The sequence below is a fragment of the Lytechinus pictus genome, chromosome 10, assembly GCF_037042905.1.
Source record: "Lytechinus pictus isolate F3 Inbred chromosome 10, Lp3.0, whole genome shotgun sequence".
Taxonomy (NCBI): domain Eukaryota; kingdom Metazoa; phylum Echinodermata; class Echinoidea; order Temnopleuroida; family Toxopneustidae; genus Lytechinus; species Lytechinus pictus.
The window spans coordinates 27,572,544-27,596,695 of NC_087254.1; the positions used below are offsets into that span (position 1 = coordinate 27,572,544).

General features: G+C 35.0%; 1 protein-coding gene across 1 annotated transcript in view; it reads left to right on the plus strand.

Annotated features, from left to right (window-relative positions):
• The first annotated feature begins 442 nt into the window (after nt 1–442).
• The window catches only part of LOC129270424 (fibropellin-1-like), a 50,045-nt gene continuing 26,335 nt past the window's right edge, over nt 443–24,152 (plus strand). Inside the window, exons 1-11 of the mRNA XM_064105708.1 lie at nt 443–806; nt 2,129–2,242; nt 4,749–4,862; nt 11,196–11,309; nt 11,552–11,665; nt 11,908–12,021; nt 12,263–12,376; nt 13,518–13,631; nt 16,970–17,083; nt 23,576–23,689; nt 24,025–24,138. Coding sequence (XP_063961778.1) covers nt 2,176–2,242; nt 4,749–4,862; nt 11,196–11,309; nt 11,552–11,665; nt 11,908–12,021; nt 12,263–12,376; nt 13,518–13,631; nt 16,970–17,083; nt 23,576–23,689; nt 24,025–24,138 — 1,093 coding nt within the window. The 5' untranslated portion in view covers nt 443–806; nt 2,129–2,175. The remainder of the gene's footprint in view (nt 807–2,128; nt 2,243–4,748; nt 4,863–11,195; nt 11,310–11,551; nt 11,666–11,907; nt 12,022–12,262; nt 12,377–13,517; nt 13,632–16,969; nt 17,084–23,575; nt 23,690–24,024; nt 24,139–24,152) is intronic.

Sequence of the window (24,152 nt, forward strand, 5' to 3'; positions counted from 1 at the left end):
TTGGTTTTAAAAACTTGTCAGTGTTTACCGCAACTAGTTTAATTTATCTGTAATAGATAAATACAGATTGAACAAATTGATTGACAAGAAAAAAACAAAAAGTTATGTATTTTTTTTAAAGTCAAAGCAGACCCAAAATGCTTTGGAAGAGTTCTTGGGACTCGCAAGAATTTAACGCAATATCCAGTAAATATTAACATATTTCAGCTATGTCCCTTTCATTTAAAAAATCCGAGCCCCTTCCCCCCAAAAAAAGAAAATCTGAACGCAAATGGTGAGGGTAATTGAGTTACAGTCGTTTTATTTTTTCCTTTCGAATCACTTTTCTGTAGCAGGTTAATCTTCAAATGTTTTTATTGTTATCCATTTTTATAACATTTTCAATATCAATCATCTAATATCGTGTTTTCCCAAAATGTCTTATTTATTAATCATAGAAAGTATTGGATGCAGCCTGAATTTTTACACAAGCGAAGGAAATGTCACGACTCCGAATTATCCTAATGAGTACAGCGAGAAGTTGAATTGCTACTATCATATTAAAGTCGGATCGGCAAGCTCGATCACACTCATTGTAGAGGAATGCTATTTAGAGGAGGACAACAAGGACGAGATCTACATTGCAGGAGGTCCAACAGTGTCAACAATTGCTCCCGGCTACGATTTATTACTCAATGCAAACATCACTGCTAGTAACACAAACCTGACAGAAAGGACATATACATATACCGGCTCTCAAGTCACACTCTACCTCGATACTGACAAAAACGTCCATTATCGTGGTTGCCGAATTTCTTACAGTGCTGGTAAGTAGAATTTCTCCGATAAGTAATTTTGTTATGCTTTTTTTACTACTACGTGGGTGCCTTGATATTTGTAATGAGGGTAGGGAGGAGGGCACTTTCAGGTGACGTCATAGTTTTCTAGACAATTGAAAGCCCAGTTTGTGCTCAGTCCATTTGTAGTGGGGTCCATTGTCCAGTTAAAACATACTTGACGTCAGGGTGAGTTTCTCCTTTAGAATATGGCAGCAACTTGCAGCAAAATGTTTTGGGTATAATCAACAAAAGTGGTTATATCAGGGGATTGATTTTCTGTATTATACTTACAGTTGTGCTCAAAAGTTAATGAACCCCACCACTCCGTTATGCAGCATGTTGAATATAGACAACACTACAATGATCGACGAGCCCACAGAAACTAATTGTATTGAATGTTTTATTTTATCACCTGACTTCAGGATTAAATATCTAAAACATGGCAGAAAACAAACACTTCTGACGGGTTTCACTAACTTTTGAGCATAATAGTATGCATAAATAAAAATGCTTTAAATGAAATTAGAAAAATTGAAAGGGGGATTTTTTCATACGTTTCCTCAATCCCCTTGTAAGATTAAAGAAAATAAAATCTTAACCGATTTAACATGATTAGGGTGGGATTTCTAAAGTTTAATACTATTAATACTATTAATACTATTATGATAAAGGTGCCTCCAATTCAACCATTTATCTTAGGCGCAATAAAGCTAAATTGAATGTTCTCGTCTTATGCTTATGGATACTAGATTACTGAGAAATATTTGTGCTTAGTAGTTATGTTCGTTTTAATAGAAAGTTTATGACCTTAGCGCGGTACATGTTGTAGCGACGTCAGGTCTGTACGAAGGAGACTGACTCTTTTCAGTTTGCTCCTCCCACCATGTGTCCGGGGTGTAAGTGATCAATAGATATTATAGTGTTATGTTTTATCATTTAGATGCATCAGCATGATCAAATAAACATTTTATTAAATGGTCAAGATAAATAATTAACATTAAATATACTAAAGCTAAATTTAAACGATTTATTATCTGGAAAGTTGCAAGATGATACTTAGTTGCATCGCGTACGATCTTGCACTAAAATACAGTTTATAGCGAACTCTCTGCTACGTCGCAAAGGGAATCTCTTGCATGTACACATTAACCTGGGTAATGTTGGCCTAATGAATTTTGTATATTTAAAAGAAGTGTTGGTATCATGCTGTTTCTTTAACATACAGCGAAGGTATAGAAAGCCAATACGATTAAGCAAAACATTATCAACATGACCCATCTTATGATTAAAACTTTGTTACCCTTTTTCAGATGTTGACGAATGTAACTCTGACCCTTGTCAGAATGGAGGCACTTGTATGGATGGCGATAACTCATACACATGTACATGTGTACCCGGATATAATGGCGATAATTGTCAAAATGGTAATGAATCAATATTTATTTGATTATTATTTCTTCACTTTTTATTTTTACAAATTATAAAATAAATGGAGGTTAGTCCGTTTCATTTATATATATATGTTGAATACATGCATATATATTCAACAGACCGTATAAAGATTACGTTTTGCGATTGGTGTCTTGTGCAGGTATCGTGGTTGTAGTTAGTCAACCCACTTAGACTCACGTGAACAATGAGTAATGAGTGATAGAGCAGGGTGAGCTACCCCTTTAGAATATGGCATTAATTCATGTAATTTGCAGCGAAATTATTTGGGTATAATCAACCAAGATGTCTAGAGATGATGGTGTCCTAACGTTGAATCGAGTTTCATAATAACGTTTGAACGGCAATTCTACTCGTTATTTGCCCAATTTAAAACAGTGAGCGATTTCCTAAACAATAACACGATGACAAAGTACTTTTAAAACAATCGTTAAAGTTGTACATTATAAACAAAGACAAGGGCAAATAAGCTTAAATCAAAGCTTTCCCGCGATCAACAAATATGATGAAAATAGATATTGTCAAACAGGTTATTTATATATCGTTATTTTAATAGTTATGGCAAGGACTTTAAATTCCTGATAGTGTGTGAGGATAGACGCTTCAAATTGATTAGACAGAATGAAGAATGAGAGGGGATGTTTTTTAATAAGATGCTTCAATTCTCTTTTAGAATGTATAAAACCTTAGTCTTTGTTATGTTTTTTCTTTTATTTTGCTGCATTAGTATTATCAAATTAACATTGTATAAATGATTAAGATGAACACTTAACAATCAAAATTCTAAAACTAAATCTAAACGAATCATTATCTGGAATATGTGCAAACTGAAAGTATATCACAATGATTACTAGTATTGGTAATAGCGTATTGCACATTGTGCTATCTTACATAATATTTAGTTGCATCGTGTACTATCTTGCAGTTAAATATGTTTTCTTTCTATCGTGTTATCATTTTTATAGTGGTATATAAACGCCCAAAGCAGAGTTTTTTTTTGTGGGGGGGGGGGAGCGGTTCAGTTGATAACCAATATAATCTCTTCAGTGTTAATCTGAGTTTACATTCTTGAGCTCACTGAATCATTTCTCGCATCCACCACATTCATAGAACAGTTTTTGTTACGTCGCAAACGCAACCTCTTGCATATGTACACAGTGACCTAAGTAATGTTGGCCTGAGAGATTTAAAAGAAGAGCTGGTACAATGATCATGCCGTTTCTTAAACATGCGACGAAAAGGCAATACCAACGGGAGAAAATATGATTATGCAAGGCATTGTGATCCATCTTATGATTCTATCTATGCAACCCATTTTCTAGATAAATTATCAAGATTTCATTTGTTCATTTATGTTTATTTATTATCTTTATCATTATTATTATTGTTATTTTGGGGGGTGGGGGCTTTCGGGAGAGAGAGAGATACTGTCCTATTTCTTTGCTCACGTCGTTATCCAAAATTCTTGAAAAACTTATACATACACGCACAAGTACATTCTTTAATAAACAGAACATCTTTTCAAACTCGCAATTTGGGTTCCGCGAAAAATCATAGCACCTCGCATGCAATTCTGTATTTTATTAATAAAATCACTACTTCCATAGATAAAGGTTGTCATACTGTTGGTATTTTCCTGGACTTCTCCAAGGCCTTCGATACCATTAACCACGAAATACTTCTCCATAAACTTTCTTTTTATGGTATTAGGGGGAAGGCTTTGGAGTGGTTCAGGAGCTACCTAACAGACAGGTCTCAATTTGTATCAGTTAACAACATTTCTTCTACTCTTCCTATTATATATGTTCTATTACTTCGATTATATTTGTTGATTTTGTTGAACGGAAAATAAATAAATCTAAATCTAGTGAGATGAAGGTGGGATCATAGAAAGTTAGACAGATAACTGGACAAGAGATATGTGAGTAGAAAGAAAAAAAAAATAGCCAGGAGAGATAGAAAGGCCTACGTAACTGATTCAATAGTTGAATGACCGAATGACCATTTTGATTAGATAACTGGATTTCAGGGTTTGTTTATTATTTTTTATTGCACATTTTAATTGAAATAATTGGAACTGTAGTAATAATGACATAATTTTATCCAATTGCTACGCGAATGTAATCACTTTCCCCTCCCCATCCTGCAGCCTAGTCAAATTCGTCATGATTACGATACGTGTGTCAGTTGTAACTAAGCGAAAGCAAAAGGGTCTCTCTCTATATAAAATCGAAATAGGTTTGTTCAGGTTTGATAAATCCCCCAATTGCGCATTTATATTCATCACCAGACAATATTTATGGTATACCCTAAAACAGTTATGACGTGTGGAATATAAAATGAACATTTGTTCTAATGGATGAAGTTTTCGAATTTAAATAGAACCTTTTTTCAATCTGGCGCTAGAACAAAATAGAAATATATTTTTATTTACTTCTATACCTTTCTTCCAATTTTTTTCCCACTGTTATTCCTATGCAGATATCAATGAATGCGCGTCGATGCCATGTCAGAACGGAGGCACTTGTAATGATGGAATTAACATGTACAATTGTACTTGTGCTGCTGGATTCACAGGCACAAACTGTATGACAGGTAAGGAATGGAAACAAGTATTATTTGTCCCCCTTATGCGTATTATGATTGAAAAAAACATTCACGTACAATCCGATTCACGTACAATCCGATCCGATAAATTGAACATTTGTTCTGATGGATGAAGTTTTCGAATTTACAAAGAAGCTTATTTCAATCTGGCGCTTGAACAAAATAGAAATATATATATATATATTTTTTTATAATTCTGTTTTTATTATACAAATTGAAATAAATCACAAAATTTACAAATGATTAATAGGTGATTGCAAATCACATAAACACAATTTAGTTACACAACCATAATAATAATAAAAAAAACCTACCCACTTATCCTCCCCCACCCCCCCCCAAAAAAAAGGAATGTGGCAATGTGATGACTTAATATCAGTGTTATCTAAACAAAGATAGGTGATTTGGTAAATAAAGTAGACAAAGCAAAATATACAAGCTATGATTATATGAAGTGGTTTCCAAACAACTATTCATAGGATTAAAAAGCACAACTGGTTATCCAAGACGACATAATTATGGAGGTTTTTAAACGAATACTAGTAAGTATATCAAGGTGACTGAGATACAAGTTGCATGGAAAAATGGGATCTGATGTCTACAACCATATAACCAATACAGTGCAGTATTTTTTAAAAATGGGACACTAAACCTGTCATACAAAATATACAGTGTTAGTTATCATGTAACCTGCTGACATTTTTGACAACCAAATTATAAGGTGAATCGCCACTTCTTAAAGTGAGCGGGCAACTTATTTTTTTTCTTAGCTATCAAATATTCCAAGTCTTGTTGTTTTTTAACAAATGTTTTAAAAAGAGCAAAACTTGGAGGATTATTCTTAAATTTACATGTATGAATATAATACTTCAAAAGTAAAAAAAGGTATGAAATGAACTTATCAGTTGAGAGTCCGAACATTTTTTCAAAATTAGAACCATTTATTTGAACATTATTTTGGGAAATTTTCGTTAAAAGGGATTGCCAAATAGGAATTACCCTTTCACATTCGCAAAACAGATGGATAATTGTTTCCTCACTTTTATCACAGAAAACACAATTGGGTGAATCCTTAGATTTAATCTTATACAAAAAATCATTTAATGCTATGGCTTTATGAAAAATCTTAAAATAGAATGATCTTAATTTAGTATCAATGGTACAAAAAAAATTTGTGTAGTGTACCTTTTCCCAATCGATAGATACTGGTATTGGTAAACGTTCATCCCAATAAGAGTATATTTTGTCAGGTGTGTGTGATCCCCTAAATAAAATGTATGAATGTCTAGGGACTTTTTTATAACTCAACAATTTATGTACAATTGTTTCATGAACACCAATAATATCAGGGTCAAAACTCACCAACCATTCTTCCGGGATGCACTTAAATAAAAAGTTATATTTCCTTCTGTCTGTTTGAGGGATTCCAAAATCTAACACAAGCTCTTCAAAGAGTTTGTGACCTAAAAGAGGAGGATTAAATAAGTCAGATAACATTAATACATTTCTCTCATACCACATTGGATAATTAAGATAATGTTTAGATTTTGAACGAATTAATTTGTTATACCACAGGAGTTGACAACCACTCAAATCTGAAAATTTGTTACCATAAAATTCGACAGCAGCTTCCTCCCTAAATGAATACCACATTCTCAATGCTTCAGCTAATTGTATATTACCAAGATTGTTTAAAATGCTCTCAGGAGCATGAGATTTCCACAAAATTTGAATATCATGATTACATTTTTCTAAAAAGGCTACTTCAATCTTTTTCCATGGAGCATCAAAATTCTCATCCAATAGGTGTTTTACCCAGACCATTTTTTGAGCACATGCAAAAGAAAAAGGGTCAATCATTTTAAGTCCAGCCTGAGTATAATCATTACACATTATCTTACGTTGAACTCTATCATTGCCTCCATTCCAAATAAATTTAAAAAATAATTTATTTAATTCTTTAAAAAAGGCTCTGGGTAATTTAACAGAAAGAACAGAAAAAAGATAGATTAACTGTGGCAAAATAAGAGTTTTGACAACACAGATTCTACCAATTAGAGAAAGGTTTCTAGTTCGCCAGCAGTTTAAAGTTTGCTCAATTCTTTTTAGTTTTTCTTTATAATTTAACTCATAAATTTGTGCAACATTGAGAGATAAAACTACCCCTAAACATTTAAATTGTGAAGCCTTCCAAGAAACACCACGGTTTATGTAAGGGAAATGTTGATTACCCTTCTTAGAACCTATCCATATTGCTTCAGTTTTGCTAAAATTAATTTTGCAACCAGAAAAACGACCAAATTTCTGCAAGGTTTCAAAAAGCTCGAAAAAAGAATTATCAGAACCATTTAAAAAGCATACCGAATCATCAGCAAAAAGAGATATTTTAACATCTTCATTTTCAAGTGGGATACCTCTAATAGCATTGTTTTGTCGGACTGATATTGCCATTATCTCTATCACAAGTAAAAACAAATATGGAGAAATCGGACAACCTTAAAAAATACCTCGTTCCATAAGGACACGTTCAGTTAGAAAACCATTGTTCAAAACATAGGCATGGCGAGATGCATATAAAGTTTTAACTGCCTCAATAAAAAAATTGCTGAAATTAAACCTTTCCAATGTAAGAAATAAAAAGTTGTGAGATACACTATCAAATGTTTTCTCAATATCTAACAGTACTATAGACCCAGGAATATCTTTCATGTCAGTGTATTCAATTATGTCAAGAATCAAGCGAATATTGTGACCAATAGTCCTACCTTTCATAAAACCGGATTGATCAGTACTGATAAGGTCATCTAAACATCGTTTGAGACGATTAGCTAAGCATTTAGCAATAATTTTATAATCAACTGTCAATAATGTAATTGGACGATAATTTTTTATAAGGAGAGGATCTTTGTCTTTCTTTGGAAGAAGTGTGATTATGCCATTTCTTTGTGATGGAGACAAAGTGCCATTTTGTAATGAGAAATTCAAAGAATTAATTAACATTTCATTTATATCTGGCCAAAAAACAACATAAAATTCTGCAGGTATCCCATCAAAACCAGGTGTTTTATTTGATTTCATGGATTTAATGACATTTAAAATTTCTTGTTTTGATAGTCCAGCATCCAAAAGTTGTTTTTGATCATCAGGTAGTTGTGGAATATTGAGGTTATCAAAAATATTTTCATTTATATCTTTTTAATTTATGTTCCCCTGAGCATCATCCTGGATGGAGTATAATTTACTATAAAAACTTTGAATTTCTCTTTTAATTCCAACCGGGTCAGTAATGAAATAACCATGATGATCTTTTAACCTTGAAATATTTTTCTTATGCCAACCCCTATTCTCTAAATTACAGAAATATTTTGTACTTTTCTCTCCTTCTTCAATCCATTTTACCCTGGAACGTGTAATCAATCCCTTTGTTTCAAAATCATAAATTTTATTCAATTTTTCTTCCATTTCTTCTAATTTAATCAACAAAGTATTGTCTGAAGATGTTGGGATAACATATGAAATTTGTAGTCTTATTTTTTCAGTTTCAAGCAGCAATTTTTGTTTTTCTTTATTTCTTTCTTTTTTCTTTCTGGATGAATATTCGACACTAACACCTGCAATTACACACTAAAGGGAGTCCCATAATATATTGGGGTTACACTCCGAGTTTTGATGATTTAATTTAAAATTTTGTATTGTATCTTTAATTAAATTTATAAAGTCTGAATCATGATGAAGATAATAACAATTCATTTTCCAAAAGCCTCTTCCCCTTTTTGGCTGGTTATCATTAAAAGAAATTTGTACAACAGAATGGTCAGATTGAATTCCAGGTAATATCTTTGAACTTGAACAGTTATCTATAAAGTTGCTAGACACTAAAATGAAATCAAGCCTGGATAGGGCCCTCGGGGACTTTTGATGACGAGTATATTGTCTTAAGTTTTGGTGAAAATGTCTCCATACATCTAATAGTCCGATTTCATCCATTAAAATAGAAAGCACTTCACTAGATTGCTTATTAGAATGCTGTGGTCTTGAACCTTGGTAGTCGAGTGGGCCAATAACGGAATTAAAATCACCGCCCACAATCAAAATTGAGCTACTTAATTTTTCTACTTCAGCGAAAACCTTGAGAAAAAAGTCAGGATCGTCCTTATTGGGGGCATAAATATTAACAAGTGTACAATGTAAGTCATTTAATATTGCCTTTATGATTATAAATCTACCTTCTGGGTCACTAAAAACAGAAAGGGTTTGAAAAGAAACAGATTTTCTGACAAGGATGGCTACCCCCCTACTTGCAGAGTTAAAACTGGAAAAAAAGGCTTGTTCACCCCACTGAGTCTTCCAAAACAACCCATCTGTCTTGTCTGAGTGAGTTTCTTGCAAAAAAGTAACATCAGTATTTAAATTTTTCATATAATGAAATATCTTCTTTCTTTTGTGGAAGTCTTGTAATCCACGGCAATTAAAAGTATGAAGCTTTATATCCATATTGGAAAAATATATAGATTGTCTTTTAAATACCACACTATAAATACTGTTTGCTGTGTTACATCAAAATACTCAATACGCACTGAAAAAACAACCATGCATTTACCGGTAATTTTCAAACAAATAATCACTTTGCCACATAAAAAAAGAAAAACAAAAAGGAAAATAAAAAGTATAAAGATGCAGGAAAAAAAAAGAATGAAAAAAAGAACATTAGATACAACCAAAAGAAGAGAATCACAAAAGCGCGAGATGAAAAAGAGGGCTTCAAATCAAGGTCAGCCCTCCAAAAGCGCGCTAACCGTGGCATGGTGCAACAATCACAAAACAGACCGAAATCCAGAATGGGTATAACTTAAAAGGACTAAGTTCCATCAAATCAGAAAAAAAAAAATTGTCATTCTTTCTTTTGGTTTTGGTCAGTGGACAAAAATCAAATATGAAACTAAATGAATGTAACAACATGGAGCTGAACTCACAAAATATATAAATACATGATCCTTGTTTCTCAATTAGGGAAAAAAAGAACCCCTGCATGTAAGTCAAGATTATCAACCTCGCAAAAGTAGGCCTATTGAAACAATACAAGGATGCTTGCAATAAGACAAGCAAGATATGACCATAAAAAGTCAACATTTTACAATATACAAAAACATAAAAAATAGGCAAAAAAGGGATCAACTTCAAAAGCAAAAGGTAGAGTAGAGGTAAGTCCTTTCTACAAACGGGTATTATCCATTATCAAAACCTTGACTTTGGTAGATAGAAACAGGAAAAAGGTTAATACAGTCATCTCAAACAATGTGCAGCTTTCCTGAGACATCCCTATAGGCTAGTTTTGCTGGAAATAAGAAGAATGGCTTCTTCCCCTGCTTCTTCAATTCTCGGAGGGCATCCATCTTGCATTTACGGCTTTCTAAAACCTTTTTAGAAAAAGTCGTCCGACACAAACACATTCCTATCCTTGTATTTAGATGACTTAAACTTGCTAATGCAGGCCTGTCGCACCTTTTCCTTCGTAAGGAAGGAAGAAAATGCAATATGGACCATCCTTGGACGGCTCATCAGATCCTCAGCACTGGCTGTTGTCGTTGTTGGGGTCCGGTGACACCGTTCGAAGCAGAGATCACTGGCAGGCAATCCAACAAACTCTTCTAGGACCTCTCTCATGACAGCGGAAGTGGAGACATTAGCTTTCTCCGGGACCCCGTAGAACACTAGATTGTTGCGACGTGCCCGATTTTCGAGGTCATCTAATTTCCAACTAAGTTTTTCCTTCTCAATTTTCAGTTTCTCTACACTCTCCATCAAGTCAGATACAAGTAAGTTACATGAGCTTACTTTCTCATCCTGGACGTCAATTCTTGCAGAAAGTTCGTCGACGTGAGTGGAAACAAGGGCTTCGATGCGAGTGTCCATACGTTTCTCAAAACAGGCCATGTAGCTGGTGAACCAAAGCGGGGCTGGCTCGCCAGAAGCACCCGCGGGCTGGGCCCCGGAGGAGGATGGAGCTTGTTCTGCGGCCAACGAAGGATTACCGGGATCGTCTTCAGAATCAACTTTATCAAGCTTAGTTTTCTTGGATTTGGAGCTAGAGTTCACTTTCTCTGGTGAATGAGGATGCTTGTCCTTGCCCATGGTGATAAGGGGGTAGTCCACTATCAACAAAATTGCTTAAAATCTGAATTTTAACCCCTTTCCAGGCTCCGGTCGATTTTGGCTGAACTTCACAGCATGGCGGTCACGTGATCTCCCTCTCTAGAAATATATTTTTATTTACTTCTATACCTTTCTTCCAATTTTTTTCCCACTGTTATTCCTATGCAGATATCAATGAATGCGCGTCGATGCCATGTCAGAACGGAGGCACTTGTAATGATGGAATTAACATGTACAATTGTACTTGTGCTGCTGGATTCACAGGCACAAACTGTATGACAGGTAAGGAATGGAAACAAGTATTATTTGTCCCCCTTATGCGTATTATGATTGAAAAAAACATTCACGTACAATCCGATTCACGTACAATCCGATCCGATAAAATGAACATTTGTTCTAATGGATGAAGTTTTCGAATTTACAAAGAAGCTTATTTCAATCTGGCGCTTGAACAAAATAGAAATATATTTTTATTTACTTCTATACCTTTCTTCCAATTTTTTCCCACTGTTATTCCTATGCAGATATCAATGAATGCGCGTCGATGCCATGTCAGAACGGAGGCACTTGTAATGATGGAATTAACATGTACAATTGTACTTGTGCTGCTGGATTCACAGGCACAAACTGTATGACAGGTAAGGAATGGAAACAAGTATTATTTGTCCCCCTTATGCGTATTATGATTGAAAAAAACATTCACGTACAATCCGATTCACGTACAATCCGATCCGATAAAATGAACATTTGTTCTAATGGATGAAGTTTTCGAATTTACATAAAAGCTTATTTCAATCTGGCGCTAGAACAAAATAGAAATATATTTTTATTTACTTCTTTACCTTTCTTCCAATTTTTTCCCACTGTTATTCTTATGCAGATATCAATGAATGCGCGTCGATGCCATGTCAGAACGGAGGCACTTGTAATGATGGAATTAACATGTACAATTGTACTTGTGCTGCTGGATTCACAGGCACAAACTGTATGACAAGTAAGGAATGGAAACAAGTATTATTTGTCCCCCTTATGCGTATTATGATTGAAAAAAACATTCACGTACAATCCGATTCACGTACATCCGATCCGATAAAATGAACATTTGTTCTAATGGATGAAGTTTTCGAATTTACAAAGAAGCTTATTTCAATCTGGCGCTAGAACAAAATAGAAATATATTTTTATTAACTTCTATACCTTTCTTCCCATTTTTTCCCACTGTTATTCCTATGCAGATATCAATGAATGCGCGTCGATGCCATGTCAGAACGGAGGCACTTGTAATGATGGAATTAACATGTACAATTGTACTTGTGATGCTGGATTCACAGGCACAAACTGTATGACACGTAAGGAATGGAAACAAGTATTATTTGTCCCCCTTATGCGTATTATGATTGAAAACAACATTCACGTACAATCCGATCTACTTGCAATACAATGAGCATAATAAGTCTTTTGAACAGTGAAAAAAATGTAACAATTGGAACTCATTAAAAACTCATTAGACTCCTTTGATTTCGTATATGCTGCATGCCGATGTTTTCTTTTGGCAGATGCGGCTTGGCTTGCAGGCAATCGCGCGACAGGATAGACTGTGTCAATGATTAACATGTAATTTCTGGTTGGTCGCATGTTAAAGTTAAATCAGTCACAGTTAATGTTCCTAGCAATGCCGTTCTTGGTGGATCTAGCATCTTATTCCTTTTCCCCCATAGCTTCAGAGTAAGGTCACACCTTTCTTTCTTTTGTAAGTATACTTTTTTACACAGCAGATCCATCGAATTCCTTGAGTATCACTTCAATGTAGCCATTGTTGATAGTAGCTGATGTCGTCAAAACCCAATTCGAATTGCTTGTATTTCCTTCGTGTCAGCCGACCCTTTCATGTCTTCCCTTTTTCTGTACAGGTGATATATATAGCCTAGTACCCAGCAACAAAGCACCCACAGTCTTTGCAAGACAAATACTATTTTTTCTTCATCTGCGCTATTTCACACATAATTATGTTTAGAGAGTGGTTGGCAATTCCTTCACATTCAGTTGCTTGCTCTGCTCTCCTCTTTTCTGCAGTTTTACTTGTAAATACATCTGTATCCCAGTCGCTGGTATTAGTGTTCTTTTTTCGTGATTAACATGTCCTCAATGATACATGTCTTGGCTTCATCTGTTTTATATCTACCGGAAGACGAAAGACAATAGGGACTTCCTGCTTTTCTGTATATACTGATGCTTATCAATGTTGATCGGTTACTTTGTTCCCACTGCTAAAATAATCAATTCGATCGCGACGAAATTGTCGGGACAAGTCTACCTTCATTGATCTATGCCTTGACCTGTTCACAATATACCTAGGCATAAAATTACATAAACACAATCAAGACCTGATCGGCAGACAGTGATCGTGTATAATTATGCTGGTAGATCGGGAGCGGGAACCTAATGACCACGAATCCATTTCATTCCTTCTTTCTTTCTCTCCTTTTTCAGAAATGAACGAGTGTTCAAGTATGCCATGTCAAAATGGCGGTACTTGCGTGGATGGACCAAATGAATACCTCTGTAGCTGTCAGCCTGGATACACTGACCCCAATTGCGGAACCGGTAAGTATTTTATGTTTTTCTTCCATTCATGTTTTTCAAAGTAATTGATCCCGAAATAAGGTCGTCGCTGATAGTTAAATTTCTATAAGTTGTTTGTTGCGCTAGGAACATCCGCGTAGTGCATACAATAGTAAATGCCTACAATAACAGTGCATCTAATAGTTTATTAAAGATTGAATTGCATTAAGATTGGCAATTGGGTTGTAAAGGATCGTTCTGTTTAACACCAAGTCTTAACCGAAGGTTAAGTATTTGAAATGACAGCATAACTTAGAAAGTATATGGATCTAGTTCATGAAACTTAAACATAAGATTAATCAAGTATTCCTGCCTGAGTTTCACGTCACATGTTCAAGGGCAAAGGTCATTTAGGGTCAATGAACTTTGGTCAAGTTGGGGGTATCTGTTGAATTACCATCATAACTTTGACAGTTTATGGATCTGATTCATGAAACTTAAACATAAGGTTAATCAAGTATTACTACATATTATGTGCGAGTTTCAGGTCACATAATTAAGGTCAAAGGTCATTTAAGGTCAATGAACTTTGGCCAAGTTGGGGGTATTTGTTGAATTACCATCATAACTTTGACAGTTTATGGATCTGATTCATGAAACTTAAACATAAGGTTAATCAAGTATTACTAAATATTATGTGCGAGTTTCAGGTCACATAATTAAGGTCAAATGTCATTTAAGGTCAATGAACTTTGGCCAAGTTGGGGGTATTTGTTGAATTACCATCATAGCTTTTACTGTTTATTGGTCTAGTTCATAAAACTTGGATATAAGAGTAATCAAGTATCACTAAACACCCTGTGCGAATTTCAGGTCACATGACCAATGTCAAAGGGCAATGAACTTTGGCCATGTTGGGGGTATCTGTTGAATTACCATCAGAACATTGAAGGTTTGTGGATGTGATTCATGAAACCTGGACATAAGATTAATCAAGTATCACTAGACATCCTGTGCGAGTTTCAGGTCACATGACAAAGGTCAAAGGTCATTTAAGGTCAATAAAGTTTGGCCATGTTGGGGTATTTGTTGAATTACCGTCATAACTCTGTAAGTGTATTGGTCTAGTTCATAAAACTTGGACATAAGAGTAATCAAGTATCACTGAACATCTCATGCGAGTTTCAGGTCACATGATCAAAGTCAAAGGTCATTTAAGGTCATTGAACTTTGGCCATTTTAGAGGTAATTATTAGATTGCTGTCATAACTTTCAAAGTTTATAGATATAGTTTATAAAATGTGGATATAGGGGTAATCAAGTATCACTTACAAGTCTTAGGTTGCATGATCAAGGTCATCGTAGTATTGCATCATATGAATGGTGTTTGTGTGAATAATTTTATAGAAGTTTTCAAAGTCAGCACTGCTGCTATATTGAATCGCGCGATGCAGATGAGACTGCTAGAGGCGGTCCACTTGTTAATAATTTATTTCTTTATGAGTATAAAAAGCTATTTTATACTTATTTCCACCATCATCCGTCATTCCTCGCATTGTTATTTCTTGTATGATTATTATTAGTAGTAAAATTGATAGTAGTAGAAGAAAAAGAAGAAGGAGAAGTTATAGCAGCAGTAGTAGTAATAGCACTAGTAGGAGAAATAGTATTAATGTATTTATTTTTGTATTATTCTTAATATCACCATCATTACCATTATTAATGTGATTATTATTTCATATTTGATTCGTTACATTACTATGTTTCCGTTTTCAACCGCTATTTGGTTTTCAGTCTTAAATGTTTTTAATAGCCTATTCAGATTAGATATGCGTTAGACTTTGCCATATTGCCGTATTATTCATCTTGTAACATGCGGAAACTGATGTAGAAAGATGACACACGACACCATTCCTTGTGTTTCGGTTCGTTTAATATCGATGGATCGTTACGTACAAAATTCCAAGTACAAGAACAAAAGAAAGAAAAAACCTGCAAAAACCGATAAGAACAAAACAATTAAATAGAATTATGATATGTTTGAAAATGCACAAAATAGAAATATACACATATTTGCTTGTGACTCCAAGATAAAACATTCATCAATATGACGTCAAGTAGACTCGTAATAATAAATGATAAACATGTTGTCTATATCCATTCATTAAAACCTAATCAATATTGCCTGAATTCAACTCATCTAATCACTAATTCGGTTCCTCCATCGTTATGGATAACTCTTCCAACAAATAAATGAAATACATCCATCAAGTGAAATTTACCAAACAACAATTAGAATATGCCAACAAATTAACATTGAAATACAGTGATTAATAAATGATAACCACTCACCCTGGCAATCTGGCCTAGAGGACCATATTTCCTCTGGTGAGAGCCTCACCCGCTACACGAATGTCATGTCAAATACCTTTAAAAGGAAAGTAACAATTATTACACATAGTAAGCAATCATCGTGACCCTTTACTCTGAAAACACTAAACTGAAACATTGAATTAACAATTCAATAACCAAAATCAATTTAACCAAAATCTTTCACTCTAAAGATCATTTTACTAAATTGTTTCACTATAAGATTAGAACCGAACACATTCTGTTTTATAACTACATACTACAATCAAGTATACAAGTACAAGTGATTAATACAAAATATAACAAAATTACATAAAAATCATCTGAAGTAACAAACACAGATGCATAACTAATAAACTATTTAATTCACAAAACCCCTTTAAAATAAGACAGATAACATGCTATGCTAGCAAAGATAGCTCTTTAATATAACCTAAGTTAACGTATTATTTAAAACAATAGAAAATGCATTGCGAACCAACTTTATAAACTATTATTCAAAACTAACAGAATCGACAAAATAAGATAATTATCTTACCTTTAATTCTGACCCGAAAATGAAGCCTCTCTGCCTGCCCCATGAATGGGGTGCAGTGCAGGAGTGAATTGGAGCAAAATCCTCTCTCCTTTTTATGCAGTTATCACTCTCCATTCACAGATGCTAAGCCTTGACCATAATTATCTACGTCATACAAGCTCATAGCTCTGGAATGTGATGTTTTGATCCAAAGACCATTCAGTATCACTCTTACCCAGAAAGAGTGTGAATCATACTTCTTCAAAAGCATGAAGATTGTAAAATATTTCTACTTTCTACTACTTCCTGTGCACTTCCTGTGAAGGCATCTATCACTTACAGACAAATGATTAAGAGTTATGAAAATATATGAATTTCCATTAAACAGTTCATTTTGATCTGTTACAATATGAAAACGATGCATGGTGATTTTAGGACACTCTGGTTAATTTCATGCTGCAGCTTCTTAAGTTGACTTTAATCTTTATAACAGATATCAACGAATGTGCAAGCAGTCCCTGTCAGAATGGAGGTACTTGCACGGATGAGGTCAACAGTTACTCGTGTTCTTGCGTTGCTGGATACGAGGGTCCTACATGTGGCATCGGTGAGTATCAAAAGCCTCTTGTCGATCACCATTAGTTGATCCTGATAGTCAGGGTATTTTGATAGAAGCGCAATTAAAGATTTGAAAATCATAAATTGCTCAAAAGTATTGATTGCTTATGGCTTGACAGAAAACCATCAGAGAATAAATCAGATGTGATTCTCTGATGTTTATAATTTTTGGCGTCATACGCCAGCAACTGACCCATTTTAATTCAATTAATTCTTGTGGCTGGTGACTGAAAATACCTTTGTTTTTTATATTAATTAAAGTATTTGAAGATATCTAACGTATGCAAATAAATAAAGACATTTATGAATAGCCGACATATATATATATTTGGGGGGTCTCACCTGCATAGCAGAGTGAATAGGCGCCGCTTTTTCTGACGGCAGCGGCGACAGCGGCGTCGTCAACATTGAGATCTTAACCAAGGCTAAGTTTTTGAAATGTCGTAATTTGAAAACCAAATGAACCTAGTTCATGAAACTGGGACGTAAGAATAAGCAAGTATTACTGAACTGCCTGAGTTTCAGGTCACAAGACCAAGGTCAAAGGCCACTTATGGTCCACGAACTTTGGCCATATTAGAGTTGTTTGTGAAATTCATCATAACTTTAAAAGTTTATGGATCTAGTTCATGGAACTTGGACATAAGAGCAATCAAATATCCCTAAATATCCTGTGCGAGATTCAGGTCACATGATCAAGGTCAAATGTCATTTAGGGTCAATGGACATAGTTATATGTATGTATGTATCTCAATATTTAATGAAAAAAAATATTCAAAAGCTGTCTACAAAGTCAGCACTGATGCTATATCGAATTGCGTAATGCAGGCGAAACTGCCAGAGGCCTTCCACGTGTTAATGAAATTCACATAACACACGGGCGATGGGGGGGGGGGTGCTCGCAATCATGTAGATATCCACAATATATCCGTGTAGATTAGGTAAATATTCCTTTCAAATCCTCAACATTTGATTCATTTTTTCCGCTTTTATTTAAACCATCCGCACAACCCTTTAAGCAGAATCAAACATTTTGAAGAGTTAAAGGGGTACTGAGGGGAAAAAAGTCAATAAATAGAGTAAAATTCATGCAAAATGAAGAACGAAGCGAACGAAGTAAGTGAGCAAATTTTCAGTAGTTGGAAGACAAAATGGTATCCAAAACTTCTTTCAGTTGGTGGGTAATTATCACATAACGGGCAATGTACACGTAGGTACTGTATATACTATCATTCATCTCTCAGTCAAAGGCAAATCACTGTTTTTTTTTATGACTGCACATGCTACATGTATGTTGTAATGGATTTGTTGAGATATCAAGTAATGAATTAAAGGAAATATAAATATACAAGCGCGCAGAGTGAGCGAGCAAATTTTTCAATTCTGGAAGACAGAATAATGACAAAAAAAATCGTCTTTCAAGGGGTGTGTAATTGGAGAAATTTAGCGAGTGAGCGTTATGAGCAAGCCTTGAAAAAAAATTATTTAGTCGTTTTAGATTATATGTTTATATTACAGAGGATGGTAGTGGTAAATTATATCAATGATTTAAACTTAAGAAGAAAAGTAACGCGAACTATATAGAGCAAATAAGGGTGAAAACTATAGCTTTTTTTCAATGAACTCATATGCTCACTGGTTAAAGGTGAGGTGAGAATGAAAAAAATGGATCATACTTATCGGGATTAAGAACGCTTCGTGGAATGAATATAGGCCACCTTGGGCCACAAAATAGACTTCACAATGGTGCAAATTAAAAAGAAAATATTACAAAAGGAGAGGTTAGAATAAAAAGATTATTTTGGGAAAGATTCATATTATGATAGAATTCTTATTATGATATATTCATTAGATCGATGTGGAATAATTGTGACTTTATTTTCCCTGTAAACGGATGACATTGTTAAGCATGTTAAGTGTGGGAAATGTTGATGTTCTAACCAGCCTTTGTGTTTCATAATGAAATTGATTTGGTCACTGTCATTAGTAACTCATCGTAAATTTAACTTAGTGTATAGACATAGTTTATGCCTCTATTTATTATTATTATCATTAATAACCCCCCGATTCCACAAAGATGCTAGTATATGAACCCCCTACACACACACACACACATTCAGGCCAGTGTATTTAAAAGACGTTTTGATTGGTTTATGGTCAAAGTTATAACCATATTTGAATTAATGAATCGTGACTACATTCTAATCATGCTAATTATGCAGCTGATAAAACCTTTGTAATAAGCTTGACGTAGATATTTGTCATGGCCAAAATCTTGTAAGAAATAGGTGTGCGCGGGAGCGGAGCGACTGTACGAGTAATTAATTTTTGCATTTCTGTATGCGAAACTGGGCAAATTCAAGTACTTTGACTGCATTTGACTGAATCAATTCATTTACAGTAGTATTGATCACTTGGAGAAAAAAATAGCGACAACCCTTATCCTTGGACGTGCAGAGTTAAGCTTAATCATGTTCAAATATGTTTCAGGGGCCGCGGAACGGTTTTGAAAGTTGGGGGGGGGGTACTGACCATGCAAAATATCATAATCAGATGATAATCTTTACGTTTTTGTACACAGTTTTGGGAAAAAAAAGTGCTTGGATTGAAGCCCCCGCAGCCCCCCCCCCTCGTTTCTGCAGCCCCTGTGTTCCATTGTGTAAACACGGTATTAATTTTAATTTACCCGAGCACATCTTCGCGCATAGGCAGTATCGTATGTTTGGGCCTTCTTTCTGCTGGACATATGGATGAACATCCCCCCAAAAATGATTAAAAACAATACAGCAAGTCAGCAACAATACCTATCATACGCTCGATGAAATTGCAACGTCCAAATATTCTCATTTCTGTTTCGGTCTTAGCGTTGTACTGCCATAATTCCATGATGACTAGTGTGTTATTTTTGGGCTATTAATCTGTTTGTTATCATACATAAATCACTCTTTTCTAGAGCCCTCATCACATCGTTTTATTCATAATATCTTCCTACTGGTCGGGTAGATATGATCAAAATTATTGCATGACCGTCAAGTTGGGTATACAGTTTTTGCATTTTTTTTTGCTGAAATCTGTGGTGTAGGGTGTCTACTTCAAGAATCCGACGGGTGCCACTTGGGCACCCTTGGGCATTTTTTTTTAATTTACGTCATAGGCCACGCCCACTTTTTTACATACTTCTCAAATATGACTTTCATATTTTACGAAATAAAAATGTCATGTTTGGGATCAAATTAAAGCTAATGAAAAATCAAATGCAAATATATGGATCATTGGGCATTTAGATCACATGTATGTCAGTAAAAGGTCATTTAAGTTCATAAACGGTCAAATTGCATTACAAATATAAGCAATACATATACGGCGAAAAAATGTCATGTTTTAAATACCAAAAAAGTTAGGAGTTATATGCATTTTGTGCTGAGAGTTAAGTTGAGGGTGCACATATTAAGAATCCGATGGGCACGACCTTGGCATCTTGAGGAATTTTTACTTTTCTGACGTCATAAACCACACAAATTTTCTTACATTCCTCTGAATTACTACTTTTCTATTGAGCGGAATAAACATAATTATGTGTGATATCAAATTAGTAAAAATGCAAATTAATATTAGTATAGGTTAGGAGGGCATTCCTTTACCTGTTCATAGCACAGTGGATACTCCCCCATGGAATTGTCAGAACTTGTAGTATTCAAACTTTATATCTTTTTTAACTGATGATAATAAATGTAAAGATTAAGAGCCTACCCCAACTGAAAAGTTAGCAAACGAGCGTGTCAAATGTGCTTTCTCCAGGATCTTTATTCGGAGAAAATCTTATCCGAAAGACTCCCCTGCGACTAACTTTTCATGTATAGATGGGAAGTATAGGTTAGGAGGGCATTCCTATACCTGTTCATAGCACAGTGGATACTCCCATCATGGAATTGTCAGAACTTGTACCATTTTGATTAATATCAGGGCCACCATGGATATCCTAGGGCTAGCGTTTGTCAATTTGGTGTATCGTATTGTGCCATTCTAAACACAAGTAGTAACATGCAAACGAGATTGAAGAGGGTCCAAATCAGTCTGGAAGAGGATAAAGCAAGTTCAGAGTGGAAGTCTTTCCCTTGCCAGATTGTCTGTGCACAGCCAGCTTTTTTATCTCCTAGTTTCAATACCATAACTTTAATATCGATCACTTTTTCATCCGTATGCAGAAGACTTGTAGACCCTAAAAGGAGAACAGTCTGGTAGAACACAAATGTCAGTGTTGTCTGAGAAAAATTATATACGCTCTACTCCCATGACATCTTTAGAAGATAACTGAAAGTACGTGGAACAGGACATTAGGCCTACCCGTACTTGTTCATGACACAGTGGTTGCTCCCCTTGCAGATGCAAGTCAGTGCTGCCCAGCCGTCGAATCATGTATTTCATAATTCATACTGCAAGTGTGAAACGAACATGACGAAGTATACGGCTGAGACAGAGGCATGCAATCGAGATTGTTGAGGAATTTACACCTTTTTAAGTGCTGATAAACTCCCGCCTTCATTAGACCTTTCATGAGCTAAAATGACCTAAAGGTGACCTTGGCATGTGATTTACTTTTGTATAAATGTACACTCCATTTTCCATAAGCTTTAATTTGATACCAAACGTGATATGTTTATTCCGTACACTAGAAAAGAGATAATGTAAATCATAATTAAGAGGTTGACCTATATGAAAAGGATGGTGTGGTGTATGACGTCAGATAATGACGTTGCCCCAAGGGTACCAAAGTAGCCCCTGTCAGATTCTAAATATACGCATCCTCAACATAACTATCAGCCAAAAATACATTTAATGCTCAATCTGTTTGTATTCCAAACATGAGATAGTCCCCATTATAAAAAATTATGTTGCATTGCTTACATTTGTGACCTAACTTGACCTTTCATGACCTTAATGACCGTTATTTGGTCTGAACGCAATATAAATGACTTGTGATTCACATTTGTGGATTTGATTTTGCATTTGCTATAATTTGATATGAAAGATGATATGTTTATTCTGCTCTATAGAAAATTAACAATTAAGAGGAATGTAAGAAAATTTTTGTGGTTTATGACGTCACATAGATACAATTCCTCAAGATGCCAAGGTCGCACCCATTGGATTCTTAATATGCGCATCCTCAACTTAACTTTCAGTAAAAAAAAATGCTTGTAATACCTAACGTATTTGTATTTAAACATAATATTTTTCGCCTTATATGAATTACTTACATTTGTAATGCAATAAATGCCCAGTGATCAATATATTTGCATTTGACTTTTTATTAACTTTAATTTGATACCAAACATGACATGTTTATTTCGTAAAATATGAAAGTCATGTTTAAGAGGTATTAAAAAAAGAGTGGGCGTGGCCTATGACGTCAATTTAACCACACAAAAAAATGCCCAAGGGTGCCCAAGTGGCATCCGTCGGATTCTTGAAGTAGACACCCTATACTACAACTTTCATTTGAAAAAATGCATATATACCTATATACATGACGGTCATGTTGTGGTTCTACTTGACTATACAGGCGTATACCGACACCAGCACCTGTTTTCCGGGTCATTCGCCTTCTCCAATGCACATGATTTAAATACTGTATTCATATTCATTGTTTTTATACTATATTATTAATTTGAATACTTTATTTGAAAAATGGATGAAGTGTCAATTAGGATAAAAAATAAAATTTTACTTGAGTTGAACTTCTATCACGCAGCGATTCCTAAATTGAGCGCGTAAAAGCTACTCTGCTAAAGCCAGGGTGATTATGCTGCATTTCCGTTGGGCCCTTACAGACTTCCGATAAAGTAAGTGTTGAGGGTCGTATTATTATGGCATAGAGATCGTCTTTATCATTCATTCTATCAAATATAAGCCTGTGCATTATTTAGTTTTAAAAAAATTTGGAAGTACGCGGAAGCGTGTTACATCGTCAATCAAACAGTAAATAATCACCAATTTGTAGACGAATTGGAAATTGTAAACTCAACTTTAATCACGCCATTTTGCACACTTCACATTTTCACTGCTAGACTTTTTTGCAGCCTGACTTTACATTTTTCTAACATATAGCAATACACATCAATGAGTTTATCAGAGTACTTCCAGTAATCACCTGTATGATAGTTATTCTAGACTGTGCCTCATTTTTCACGCGATCAAGGAATATACTAAAAATAGCGAGTGCAGCACGGATTGGAGGTTTCAGAGAATCGAAGTGCAGGGATGCCGGTATTCAGGCAAAATCCTGCATTCAGGCTTTAATTTGGCAATTTATTTTCAGTCCAGTATTATCATTCTTTCAATGCTGCATTGTAGCTGGATTCCAGGCCCTCTTAGTCCTATCAATATCAACTGCCATCCCTGGAAGTATAAACACTTAAGTTTTAGTTGCACTCGCCAGTGGTTTCACCCTTAACTCGGTTTATTATGTTCACTTTTGCAGATACTGACGAATGTGCTTCCGGTCCTTGTCAAAATGGAGGGACTTGTAATGACCAGGTTAATATGTACACATGCAATTGTGCGGCAGGATACACAGACAGTGACTGTCAAACGGGTAAGAACTTGATGCAACAATTCAACAGACATCACCCATCACTAATTCAAAACCTAATTAATGATTCAAATGGAAATGCAAATTGCTGGCATTATGTAATTGTGATTGAAGTGGGTAAATAAACTTGGAAAATAAGCTAAGAAATATGAAGGCTTATATGAATAGATGTTCAAGAGCGTTCGGACATAAAAACCGGGGGGGTAAATGACCTTTCACCCACCACTATCACTATTAACACTTTGCTCTGTGCATAATTATGATAATTATCATTAATATTGAATATAGGTATGGATACATTCCTCGTGTAATAATGTTTATTTGTCATACCCCTTCAGACATCAATGAGTGTGCGAGCAGTCCGTGCCAAAACGGTGCCACCTGTTACGATATGGTCAATGCCTACTCGTGCATGTGTCTTCCTGAATACACTGGCGTGAACTGTGAAGATAGTAAGTATCTATCT